Source organism: Blennius ocellaris (genome assembly GCF_963422515.1).
Source record: "Blennius ocellaris genome assembly, chromosome: 5".
Lineage (NCBI taxonomy): Eukaryota > Metazoa > Chordata > Actinopteri > Blenniiformes > Blenniidae > Blennius > Blennius ocellaris.
Genome location: NC_137654.1, coordinates 22,958,151 through 22,971,198, shown reverse-complemented (window position 1 = coordinate 22,971,198; position 13,048 = coordinate 22,958,151). Strand labels below are relative to the sequence as shown.

The 13,048-nt window shown below is 43.9% G+C and overlaps 1 protein-coding gene across 2 annotated transcripts in view; it reads left to right on the top strand.

Annotated features, from left to right (window-relative positions):
- The window catches only part of LOC308130916 (protein bicaudal D homolog 2-like), a 41,018-nt gene that overhangs the window by 16,191 nt on the left and 11,779 nt on the right, over positions 1-13,048 (top strand). For both annotated transcript variants that reach the window (XM_080497431.1, XM_080497430.1), the window contains exons 2-7: positions 112-324; positions 9,693-9,845; positions 10,528-10,742; positions 10,827-11,073; positions 12,445-12,702; positions 12,794-12,997. In XM_080497431.1, coding sequence (XP_080353557.1) covers positions 112-324; positions 9,693-9,845; positions 10,528-10,742; positions 10,827-11,073; positions 12,445-12,702; positions 12,794-12,997 — 1,290 coding nt within the window. The remainder of the gene's footprint in view (positions 1-111; positions 325-9,692; positions 9,846-10,527; positions 10,743-10,826; positions 11,074-12,444; positions 12,703-12,793; positions 12,998-13,048) is intronic.

The following is a 13,048-nucleotide window of genomic DNA, read 5'->3' as shown; positions in this document are numbered from 1 at the left end:
TTAGTTTCATGCTTCAGAAATGTGAATACAAATAAAAATGAATGTTGTTAATCTGTTAACAGTGAAGGCTACTTTCTCACTAACGACTCATTTCTTCAATTGTATCTGCAGGCCTTTGGACAAGCTTATTCCAACCACAGGAAGGTGGCAGCAGATGGGGAGAGTCGCGAAGAGTCTCTAATCCAGGAGTCAGCCTGCAAGGAGGCCTACTACGAGCAGAGGGTCCTTGAGCTTCAGACAGAGCTCCGGCAGTCACGCAATATCCTCACCAACACCCAGTCTGAGAATGAACGCCTTAACTCCATCACCCAAGAGATGAGAGAGGTAAGAAGGGGAGGGAGACAGAAGCCAAATCGCATTACTTTCCCATTCCCAGTAGAACCCCTTCCTCTACAAGTGAAAATCTGGTGACGTTGTTCATCACAATACAACGTATTCTTCCGTTTCTACACACGAGATGGAGGTAAAACACGAGGTGATGTCTGTTCTGGTTTGCTTGCAAGTATTTTACAACAACGGATGTGTTTGATAGTAACCTCCGTCAGAAGCAACAAGAAACACATTTTTATAGCCGATGTCGGGAGCCTGATTATATTCCTCTCGACTGTTTATTAGTTTCAGCTGATAAGTGTTTCGTCAAACATGCACCCAGAGGCTGTAACACCGGGTAAAGATTTTTTCTCTTGCACTAATGTGAACTCACATTTATGAGGCTGATATCAAAGCCTGTATTATATAATAATGACGTTATGACTGACGGAACACCTTTTCTTCAGGTATGATGTACTCCACCCCGACTGTAGTCCTGGGTGGAGTCGTAATTACTGGGAAAGTACGGAGGATCTAAGAAATATTCTTGTAGACAAAAGATCTCATGATTCGGCATAAATAATTCATTAATCTGCGTCTAAGATTTGGAACCGCTGCATGAAAATTGCTTTTGTGGCTCGTCTCATGAACAACCTCACCTTAAACGCACCCATTTGTGTTCGGCTGTCGCACAACTAAGTCAATTCTGTGAATTACACACACGCATATTTCCAGAAAGCATCTCTTAATATCATAATGGAGACCGCTTTTGTCTCTGCCCCACTTTGGACAATGTGTGACCTCTTCTGTGCCGGCATTCACAGCTAATTGACCTCATTAGAGGAGACAATAGTGCAGCATAGAGCTTGGATTGTGTTTTTACCAAGAGCGAAGTATGCGAGATGTTTCGTGATGCGGATGGCGAAGGGGAGATGCAATTAATAAGTGAGCAACGTTGACGGAGATGTGTACTGAATTTGTTTGATGCACAAGACATGGAGACACAAAGAGGTGGAAAGAAGCAAACAGTATCTGACAGGAAGGCCATGGGAGCCTCTCACCTATGGATTGGCTTCTTTTGATGAAAAGGCTCGTTCTCCCTTGGCAGCCTAGTCAAGGTCGGAATAATAATGAAGGAGTTTTGAAGTAGCAACTCGTTTGAAGAGTTTGGCCACATGAGAATAGAAGAAAGAGACTCTTAAGCTACATTCGCCTTGCTGCGATGACAGTCAAAGATCTAGATTATGCAGATGATACTTCATTTATCAGAGAGCAGGTAGGAATCTTATGCTTTTCCAACTGCTTTTTGGTTGCTGGAACATTCATATAATCTTACCCATTCATTTAAATCTCCCTCCCCAGTGATAGCTTGAGAATTAGAAGTAAGCCCACATGCCTTTGCACATTACTTTCTGCAGCATGGCATTAGGCGTCTTTTGTTTTGTTTTTTCCCCTGCTTTCAAAGTGCCATGGTTAAACAAATCTCTCCATGGTTGTGTACAGCAGATTTAGCCGACCCTACTGTTCAGTAGTAATCGGTAACATTAAGAATTTAAAGGAAACCTCTCCTCCTGACTGACAGCTGCTGATTATAAGGCTGTTTTCTGTTCGTCGTTGCTTGAGACAGATGTCAGTGGTGTTTCTTACCGAGATTAGTGAGCAACTTAAAAATGGCATGCCCCTCATGACGACTTAATTTCGGAAAGCTCCAAATTCCACTATAATTAGGTCAGCTGCTGCTCAGCTCTGGGCTGGAGTTGGTATATACTGAGCAATATAGATGCCAGATGTGCTGTGCATTTGAAGCAGCTTTGTGTTCTCTCCTGTGTTTAAGAAAATCTTCCACCCACCAGTCATTCATCAAGTATAAACTTCAACATCATTGAGTCTTATAAAACTCCCTCCTATGGTTATTAGCACTCTTTATTCCAATTGTAAAGGGTTCATGCCATGAACATTTGTGAGTTATTTGATCTACATTTAAAGCGAGTGCCGCACCGGTGGCCTCCATGTTGGCCTTTCTGCAGGTGTCACTTGCTATATTAACATCACTGGGGGCTCCAGATAGCTCTAATTGGTTAAATAAGAGGGTCTGTAGTGTAAATCTCTCTATGTATGGGAGATAATGGAACCCAACTAATGGTCTTTGCTGGGTGTGAGGAGTGTGTGTGGCAGGCAAACGGAGGAAAGCCTGGGCACTGGGGTTGGCATTGTGACGACGCTGACAGGACTGAAAGAAGGCTTTGTCTCCTCAGCTTCAAATTAGCCCCAAAGCTGGAGCTGGGGGAGCAGGATGAGGGGAAAGGAGGAGGAGGAGAAGGAGGGCACTAGAAGGCCATGAGAGTGGCACAAAAGAAGAAAGCCGAAAATCCGTTGGAGAGGGGAAGATGCTTAGTGAGAGTAAATTTGAAACCAACGGTGGACTGTCCTGCTCTGCTGGGAAAATGGCTAATCGCATTGAGTCAGGAGGTTGAATGAGTAACTCAATTTCACTGTGGTATGCAGCTGACAGTTAAGCTTTAACTGTAGGTGTTTGTGTTTGGTTGCTTGCGTTGTGTGTTTTACCCGTGCAAGTCTCACAAAAAGAGCCAGGATTTGTAAATTGGCCATACGTACACCAACCAGTCGATGGCAAGCGCCATAATCCAACAGATCTGGAAGCGTCGCTCTGTGAAAATGGATTTGACTTTGCCACAGCAGGCCAGTTCATTGACAACCATTTCAGTTACAGCAGTTTTAGCTGGGTACATGTGTCGCGTGTAAAAAAAAAAAAACCTCCCAGGCACTCTCTCATGCCAGGGACTCAGAATGTTGGCCCAAAGCACCGATAAGACGTATTTCACTGCTGCGGCACTGTCTATAGGATTAAAACCCCACAAAGAGCCAGTAACACTGTAAGGAGGCGCACTCTAATGGCCATGACTTCATTAAATTCAATCTCTTGTGTTGAGGGGAATGCGCCGACAGTGATGGCCACCATTATCCTCACATAATTCTTTTTGCCTTCTTCTCATGAAAGAGCTTCAGATTTTGTCAGTGTGCTTCGGTCTATCTCTACTTGATCCATGTGCATTTGTAATACTTTACCGATTATTCTGAGAAAAAAAAAATCAATTGATTGGCGTTTTTTGTCATGTAGTTTTATTCCCACAATGTGAAAGCCATTTAGACATTAAGCATCACTGGTTTTGCTCATCAGTGACTCACTGCAAGAATCTGTCAAGCATTAAACCCCATTTTTAATTTAAGTGTTTTTTTTTGGTTAGTTTTTTTTTTTTTCCCAACGAAATGGATTAAACACCTGAAACAGGAACGGCAGCTTCATCTACATCGATCAGATGAGAACAGATGTTTAAGCCGATTGTGAGGAAGACTTTTAATGCAATTACTACCAGTGGAAAAATCAATGTGCAAAGCTGCAGGGTTTCAGTTTAGTGCAGCAGAGGTGCACGGGAGCAGTTTCCCATGTCGCAGCAGCGCCGCAGCTCTACCTTTATTACTGAAAGGCCAAAGTTGAGCTTTACAAAGATGAAAGTAAGGCGGCTCTTTGCTCCCTGGTATTATTCTCTGACATGAGGCTAATGTAATAGGACTCCGAGAGGGCCCGAAGGTGTCGATGTCGGCTGCCTTATTATTTCTTGTGACATTAATGCTATGACAGATCACCTCGTGGCCTGTGGAAATAAAGAGGAGGCAACCAGTGAGGAATGCACATGGCTGAAAACTGTTATATTACAGCTAACAGAGAGGGCAGTCTAATATATTGAGTAGAAAATAAAAGAGGCACATCCAATAAAATCTGTTCTTATAGACCAGATACTGCCTTCTACTGCAGTTACAAGTTACCCACAACCTACATTTAAACTCTCCAGCTGTTATCAGGCTTATCTTCCCCATGATGCTCGGCATATCTACGTGTTGCTGCCATTTTTGCCATCTGTCTCGTGACTATGTCTGGGGCATCTCATCTCAAAAGTTAAGAGGGTACGCAGCACTTGTAACAAAAAAAGAAAAAAGAAGAACATGAACACAATTGAATAAATATGACTATCTAAATTGAAAATTCCAGACATAGTTTAGGCCAAATGCATCAATCTTTATCTGTAGTGAGAGGGCAAACGGAGTCTGGAACGAGTGGAGAGAAGAGGAAGTCAGGTGATTACTTTTGTTGTGTGTGTATGTGTGTTTTACTGCTACAGTGAAGTATCTGAAATGGCTACAATCACAGTACAAAACAAGTGAAACATTTTGTTTTATCATCTGATGCGTTGCAAAGGGAGGGTGAACCTCACAGTTGGGGAGACTTTTAATTTCCCCTGCTGCTAAAGCTATTGTAGTGGCAGCTGTGGGACGCCGGTGGCACGGTCTGGTAGAATAATGCAAAGATTGATGATATGTCATTTCCCAGGACTTTTTCCCTGTGGTAATTGTGGTTATACCTGTGGTTTTTTTCTGTTTTGTTATTCGGTTCAGTTCAGTTAGAACAGGTTATGTAGTAATTGTTAATAATACCATGGGTGAGGCAGCTGGTGACACCCCCCTGTGTTGTATAATGTGTCTGAATATTTATTAATAAAGTCTGAGTTCCGTGACCTCAGGCATCCATTCATTACATGCCTTGTCGGCATTGCACTGATTTTTTCTTTTAATGGTGCTGCTTCTAAGATAAATACGATCTTACTGTCAGTACTTTCAATAATGCCTCTCATGCACGGCATCTGTCTGACAATGATGATGAAAGCAAATGTGTGAGGCTTTTAGTGATTTAATTCAGGAAAATCATATTCATGTTCTGTGAGGGAGGGGTTTTCAAAATGTGGGAACTCGTCAAAGATCAATAGCTGTTTTTTTTAGAGTGTGTTTATAATACATCTGGAAGATTTTCATTGATTAAGTTTTGGTATCAGCATTGAGGAAGCTGTATAAAAGTCTCCCTGACTCACTGAACCAAAAGGTTTTTAATGTCGATCAATGAGTACCGGTAATTCAACCCACACACACACACACACACACACACACACACACACACACACACACACACACACACACACACACACACACACACACACACACACACACACACACACACACACACACACACACACACACACACACATTCACACACACACACATGCACACTGACTTCCACTCACGGCTGTAAACACATTTCACTATTCTTCCACTCTCCCATCCAAATGACCTAAAAATCACTCATTCACAGCTAAGTGTGAGCAGACGTACGTTCTCCCTGTGGGCTTTCCGACCGCCACACACTGGGCAGAGCATCATCAACCAATCAGTCGCAAGGATCCCTCTAGTCTTTTTTTTTTATTTTTGGTGTCTTGTTGAAACGCACGACCTTGACTGTGTTTTTTTCCCTTAATGGAGTCTGGGTAGGCTGAATAGAATGACAATTGCTCGCAGCAGAGGGGAGGATAAAAGCAGATCAGCTTTCATGTGCATCTCTTGACAGGAGCAAGACGCCTCTGATCTTCATTATTCCTTTGCTCTGATTTAAGTCTCACTTGGGGGATGAATTGTACCACATCTGCAATTCATGCCACATCCCTCCTGAAGGTATTCGTTGAAAGGGCTTGGCTTGGTAGCGTTGGATTTAACATGTACTGACATGGCCTGGAATTGGTGCGGCAGAGCCTACAGGACATTTAAAGTTTTGTTTTTTTTGGTTTTCTCATCAGCTAAGTCGGTTAAATTGACCTCTATTTCAGAGTACGAGCTGATCTGCTCACTCTATTATCTGCCAGATAGATATGATAGAAGTGAAGCTCAGTATGAGGGAGGAATTGTTCTGTGACTGATGCGTGGCCCTGAAGAGCACTCTGACACACTGGAGTGGAGCGAGGGTGGAGGAGGGGGTGCTGGAGAAATGGAAGCAGCAGCAGCGCTGGTGAAATGGCAAAATGGAGGTCATTCACTGGTATTAGACAGAGATGCCGAGAAAGGGGTTAAAAACAAACTGAATTGAATCGTGAGCCTCGGTGTCATGGCATATGGGAGCGTCTTTGCTCTCCACTGGGAGGATTTTTTTGGGGGGAGAGAAAGAAATCTCACTTGTGCATTTCACCAAAGTGAGTAGGATGGAGAGTGAAATGGAGGTCAGTGTTGTGAGAGTTTTGTCAGAGGGGCCAGAGAGGGGATAAAAAAAATATTTATATCAAGCCTATCTGTGCTATTATATGAATAATATAGACTCGCACCATCTGGGAGTCTGGGCAGCACTTTCCAGGGAACACACAGTGGTAAGAGGCCTGCAAATATGGATTTTTCAGAAATGCAAGCTGGCTTCTCTGGAGATACTAAGAACAGAGCAGAGCCTTTAACAAACCATTAAAACATTCCCTAATCTACACTTGTGTTAAGCCTAAAACTTTACGCGCTGGGGCTTACTGAGTGATGGAGCTATTTCCCTCAGATTTAGAGGTTTGAGGCTCAAACACATTGAGAAATAACTCGGTGAGATTTAAGCAGGCTCAGCTTCACTATTCTGTCAAAAGCAGTTTACTAGTGGGGGGAAAAGGCTTTACAGTTCAGTGTGTGTATGTGTGAGACTTTGTGCAGTACAGATAGGTAGACCCTGAGCCACCAAAATGTGCTTTTATTTCATTTTGGTAGGGTTTATTTGATCGAAAGCTACAAGCTTTGTCAGATATCAATGGGATAACTGTGCTTCTGTGTTTTTTTCCCCCCCAACATATTACACATCTCGTCTTTGCTGTCACAGTACGACCTTGTGTTTTCTCTGCCACCCACTTTGCATGGAAGCGACACATTTGTCTGCATGTGTGTGGGCGCGTTGAGGCAGCTGTCCAGACATCACCTGAAGTGACAACAGCTACAATCACTAAGCAGCACGCTGCTTCCTGTGGTCATGAACAACATCCCACAAACAGGCTGCAGATAGCCTGAAAGAAATCACACCCCACTTTTTACACTTGCACACACACACACAAACACACATATATATTACTGCCATTTATCACGAACATTCCCCAGCGAGCTGTATGTCCCTTGAACAATTAAATGTTATTTACTCTCCGTAGCAGAAACACACACCTCCAGTGAATTTCCCTGAATCTTGGGTCGGCGGCAGAGGGGGCGTAACCCTACTCTCAGAGGATGTGGAAGTAAGGTCAAAGATCAAAACCCCGCCATGCATTTTAATCAGAGGAGAGTACAATAGTAATCAGGTTCACTGGTGTCCTCTATTCATCTATTCCTGCCTGCAGTGACTGACCAGCTGAGCCACGATAACCTGATTAAGACCTTAAATAACAGCTGCGGCATTGTCGGCTAAAATGATTACTTTTCAGATTACGTTCACAGTCTTTGATGACTTAATTGTGAAGATTCTGTTTGATACTTCCAGTCTGACAAGAGAAATATCTGAATCTATTAAAGCTTTAAAAGCTTCCGGCCTCTACTTTAATACAGATTTCTCTCAGAAGTGATGACCGCTGTATTAAAGCTTAGTGGTCGCACTCATCTGCATTGTAAGCTTATGCATTATTTAGTAATGCGCGACATCAGGGCTGGGGCGCAGCAAACACCCACGCTCATTAGACATGCGCAAAGCCCTGATGCATATTAATACACCTTCAAACGTCGGCTCTGCTCTGCACATAGTGATTAAATATTACGCAGAGCAAACGGGGAGCGTGTACTCTTCATCAGTGGGGATTAAACAACCTATTTGTCGCTGCGTTTATTTCTCTGTAAGCAATTAAACTTCAATTATAGAAAGAGTAGCAAAACAAATAGTTTGATTGTCGTATCAGTCTTTTTTTTTGTGGTAATGTATGTGGCTAAAACTGTGTTACGTGTCGTCACATTCTTAAAACAATTACCAAAGTAATTTTTTGAATTTTCGGCCTAAATCAACGCCTTATGATGCTGCCCACCTCTGGTAAAATCGCCAACATCCTCAGTTAAACAGATCATGTGATTATACACCTTTAGTATATTGTCTTATGTCTAGAGTGTTACTTAGGCTGTTCAGTTTTTTGTGTTTCCTGAAAAACCTGAAAAAATGACTTGGGCGATTATTTTAAGAAGGCGATGTACGCAAAATATATGTGTACGGTAATTGGGTCAACTTCAACACAATCTGCAATTATTACAGTTAAAAGTGTTTATTTGTGAGCGTCATGACCTCCAGAGAATCCTGTCACCACGAGATTATTACTCAACCCGATTTCTATTCACTGGTGTTGCTGATGTGTACTCAGCCTCAAGGTCAGCCTGAGAGAGAAAGACACTTAAACATAGCCACTAACTTCACACTGATATTTTTTTTTTTTTACACACTGTTCAGATGATTACTATTTTGTGTATGTGGTTTTAAACTTTCCCAAACTTATGCCAATGGCAAGATCCAGTGTGACATCCATTTTTACCCGTGAACTTTTGAGATCAGCGCTTTTGAATATAGAGATCTGCTTGTTGTGTTTTCGTGTTGCATATTCACCAGTAGACGGTTTCGCTCATTCACCTCCAGGGAAAGAGAGCGAGAGAGAGACACTCCCCAGTTCGGGGATTTTCACTTGCGTCAGCTTACAAACCTCAGTAGAAATGACGGGAAGACTCTTGGACGAGCGTTGTGAAGACACAGGTGGCTCAGTCGGACTGATCGGATCCTTGGGGCTTTTAGTTTCCGGTAGTGTCTTCGGGGGGGGGCACATCTCACACCTCACATATATTATTAGCACTATTCCTAAGCAGGTGTCTGCACTTACAGCATGCCAAATAATGTTTTTCATGTCCCACTGATCTCACGTGTCCCACATGATTTAATGAGTTCTATAGTTTTCCCTCAATTGGGCTGATTAGTCCTCGTCTCTTTCTGTACAGAGAATCGAGCCTAATGAGACCTCTCTTTAGGAAATTAGATCGTTACACGGCCAGTCACCAGTCAAGAGATAAGTAGGCTTCAATGTCTTTGGTACGATCAGAGCTGGCAGCTAGGCACACTTGTGGCCCACTGCCCGCCGAGACACCTGCAGTGCCTCCTCCACACACACACACACACACACACACACACACACACACACACACACACACACACACACACACACACACACACACACACACACACACACACACACACACACACACACACACACACACACACACACACACACACACACGCACACGCACACACTCACTTGGTTTTTGCCAGATGGAAGCCCTTTCTTATCTAGCTTGACTTATGGTGTTAAAGGGCCAAAGTGACACAAACGGTTACACTTAACAACAACATCCAATCAATTCGACTGCCGATTCTTCCTGGTTCGGTCACACGCAATTGAACCAGCGGTCACCGGCAGCTCTTCCTCATCCTCTTCCTCCTCTGTCTGCCTCCACAGAACAGCCAGATGGTGGAGCTCCAGAGGAATCAGCTGCGTGATGACATCAAGGAGTACAAGTTCCGGGAGAGCCGTCTGCTGCAGGACTACACCGAGCTGGAGGAGGAGAACATCTCATTGCAGAAGCAGGTCTCGGTGCTCAAACAGAGTCAGGTGAGGATAAAGAAAAATTGCAGCCATACATGCACCAAATCTAAATAGCTTGGGGAATAAACTCCCCCCCCCCCCTTCCGTGAAAATTTACCGTTGACAATAATCCTGATGTCTCTTCTATTAAACCTAATTAAACTGGTGGCTTCAGGCATCTTGTGCAGTTTCTTTCACCAGTGTACAGCCCCGATTCTCAGTATCATTAGTGCTCCATCTCCCCAAGTCATCTCTTTCTTGTATAATTTATCAGCCAAAAGAAGGATTAGAGATTTGATACTCAAAAAAGCAGCCTGGTTGTACAGTGACGAGACAAGCAGATGTCTTTGTGCTTTTCTTTTTCGAAACCTTGTGCTGCCGTGTAGTTTGTTGAAACATATCAGAGACTCATTCATTAGGTGAAGTCGTCGTTCAAACTTCCCACTTTCTGGCCTTATTTAGATCTGCTGAACAGGAAAAAACAAAAGTAACACAAATTAACCTCCACAACTAATTTTCAGTGTTTCAGCACTTCATTCTTGCACATTTCACTTTGTGAAATTGCCCGTTAGATAAATTAGACAAGGGTGTTTCCCCAATTCAAAAGTTGAGCAAAAATAGCTTTTCCAGTTCAGAAAATGGTAACGGTAGAGATTTACTGGTACTCAAACATTTCATTGCGAGTTGTAACTCTCCCCCCAATACCCAGGTGGAGTTTGAGGGCTTGAAGCATGAGATCCGTCGTCTTGAGGAGGACACCCAGTTTCTTAACAGCCAGCTGGAGGATGCCATCCGCCTCAAAGAGATCGCCGAGCGTCAGCTCAGTGAAGCTCTGGAGACCATCAAGACGGAGCGGGAGCTGAAAGCTTCTCTGAGGAAAGAGCTGTCCCACTACATGACCATCGGAGACACTCTGTACAACAGGTCAGTTAGAATTACACCTCGTGCCGTCTCATGCTGCTTTACAATACAGAAATGTTAATGCTCCTTCCCGTGCTGTTCACACAGCCCTCTGAGCATTTCTCTGGATGGTCTGAAGTTCAGCGACGATGCAGCCACTGAGCCGAACAACGACGAGGCTCTCCACGGATATGAGAACGGCTTCATCAAGCTGGCCAATGCCCTCACTGACGACAACCGCATCTCCATCCCCAAGAAAGAGGATCTGTTCCGTCCCGCACCGAGCCTCGTCGACGATCTGCTCAGCGAACTTAACATCTGCGAGATTCAGAAGCTCAAACAGCAGCTGATGCAGGTTTGTCTTCACCAGAACTTTGTCAATGATTAAAAAAAAGTAAAAAAACAAACAAATCTAGAGTGGTAAGGACTGATGCATGGAGTTTGCATGTTGTACCCGTGCATGTATTCTGGTTTTATCTCAGAGGTTAATTAAATCTTCTTTTCTGCTCCTTTTCATTCAAAATGTGAGCTGGAAGTTTCGATACGAAGACTGTTTAACAGGGTAGTGATATATTATTCTAATTTAGTTTTTTTTTTTTTTTTGGTGACTGTTAAACTTCAAATTAAGTACATAGTGTTGAGATAACCGTGTGTCTCATAGTAGAGTGTTTTGGTCATATCCTGCCCCAGTCTGCTGCGGGATTTAAATCCCCTTAAAGCAATTTAATCCAGGGAGAGGGATACACCCTCGGGGTTCAGCTGGGGCCTGGAGGCAGCGGGTGGTGGCACCGGAGAGCCTGCCATCTGCTTGATCCACCACCCCATGAGTCCCCAGGCCACGCCTGAGCGGGCACCATGGTTACCAGAACACACTGAAAACATGTGGATAGTAATTGTTGAGAACCCAGAGATTACACGTTACACGTTTGGTGAATCGATGTGTGAAGTTTACGCCACATCAGTGCCGTCATGCTCTAGGGTGACAACTCGGGTTCCCAACATGAGTGTGGTTATGAGAAAGGTGGTGGAGCGCGACTAAACCCCCATGATTGATATAACCCAGCATCCTGTTAAAGCCTCCTGACAGGTTATTCCTCAGATTCCTGGTAGGAATCGGAGCATACGAAGCACTTTTTATTTTTTTACCTCTCTTTGACAATCTGTTTGTTTTCCAAGGTTTCCTCACCAGAAGAATCTCTCGTTATGTTTTGACTTCTTCCAAGGCTATTAGTGTAATATACATAATTGAAGCCATGTATGTTTTTTGTGATGTACAGTGCTGCTGTACTTTTCTTAATATTTAATGCCTATTAATATTTTCTTTTAAATTAGCCTTCATTATACGTTGTACGCTATTAAATAATGCAAGCAGACGAGCATGATAATGATACTTTCATATTATTTACAGATCAGCTTCTGAAATAGCTCGTATGAACACAGCTGTGTGCTCGTGTGTAAGACGAGCCACGCTGGGATTCTATTAGTGCCGCGCTGAACTGAGTCCAGCAAATTGTCAAGGTCATCTCCACTCTGATGCTGGGATCGTGGGCAATTGGCCTCGCATACTTTGGCATTGCAAGCCTGATAGCAGCTAGGGTTACCACATGATAGATAATCCTATCTAATATGATCTGCTTCAAAAGCAAAGATCCTCCGCATCATCGGGTTACCAAAAAAAAAAGATGGACATTACATGTGTGTAATAAGTGTGTACGTCTCTTCTCAGATGGAGCGTGAGAAAGTCAACCTGCTGTCCAACCTGCAGGACTCCCAGAAACAGCTCGAGCAGGCAAACGGCGCTCTGTCGGAGCATCAGGAGAAGGTCAACCGCCTCACTGAGAACCTCAGTGCCATCCGCAAGCTCCAAGCCAGTAAGGAGCGCCAGTCTGCCCTGGACAACGAGAAAGAACGTGACAGTCATGAAGACGGTGATTACTATGAGGTGGACATCAACGGACCTGAGATTCTGGAGTGCAAGTACAAGGTAACTGGCGACTGCTGGCTGACAGTGAGCAACGCAGAGTAAGTGAAATGTGAGCTTCCTTTACACTCAGCACTTCATCCTGCTTTCGTAGGTTGCGGTGTCCGAGGCAGGAGAGCTGAAGGAGGAACTGAAGACTCTGAAAGCGGAATACCAGACCTGCCAGTCACGCTACGAAGAAGAGCGCACTCGTCTGGAGAACGACGTCACAACGTTGGGTGAGAAACTGTCATCTCTGGAGAAGACGAGTCGTACCGAGAAAGAAGAAAAGGCCAAGCTCGAGAAGGAGCTGCGCAAGGTAAAGTCTTACCGACCTGATTGTGATTTTGCCAATTCTTCTAATGACGAG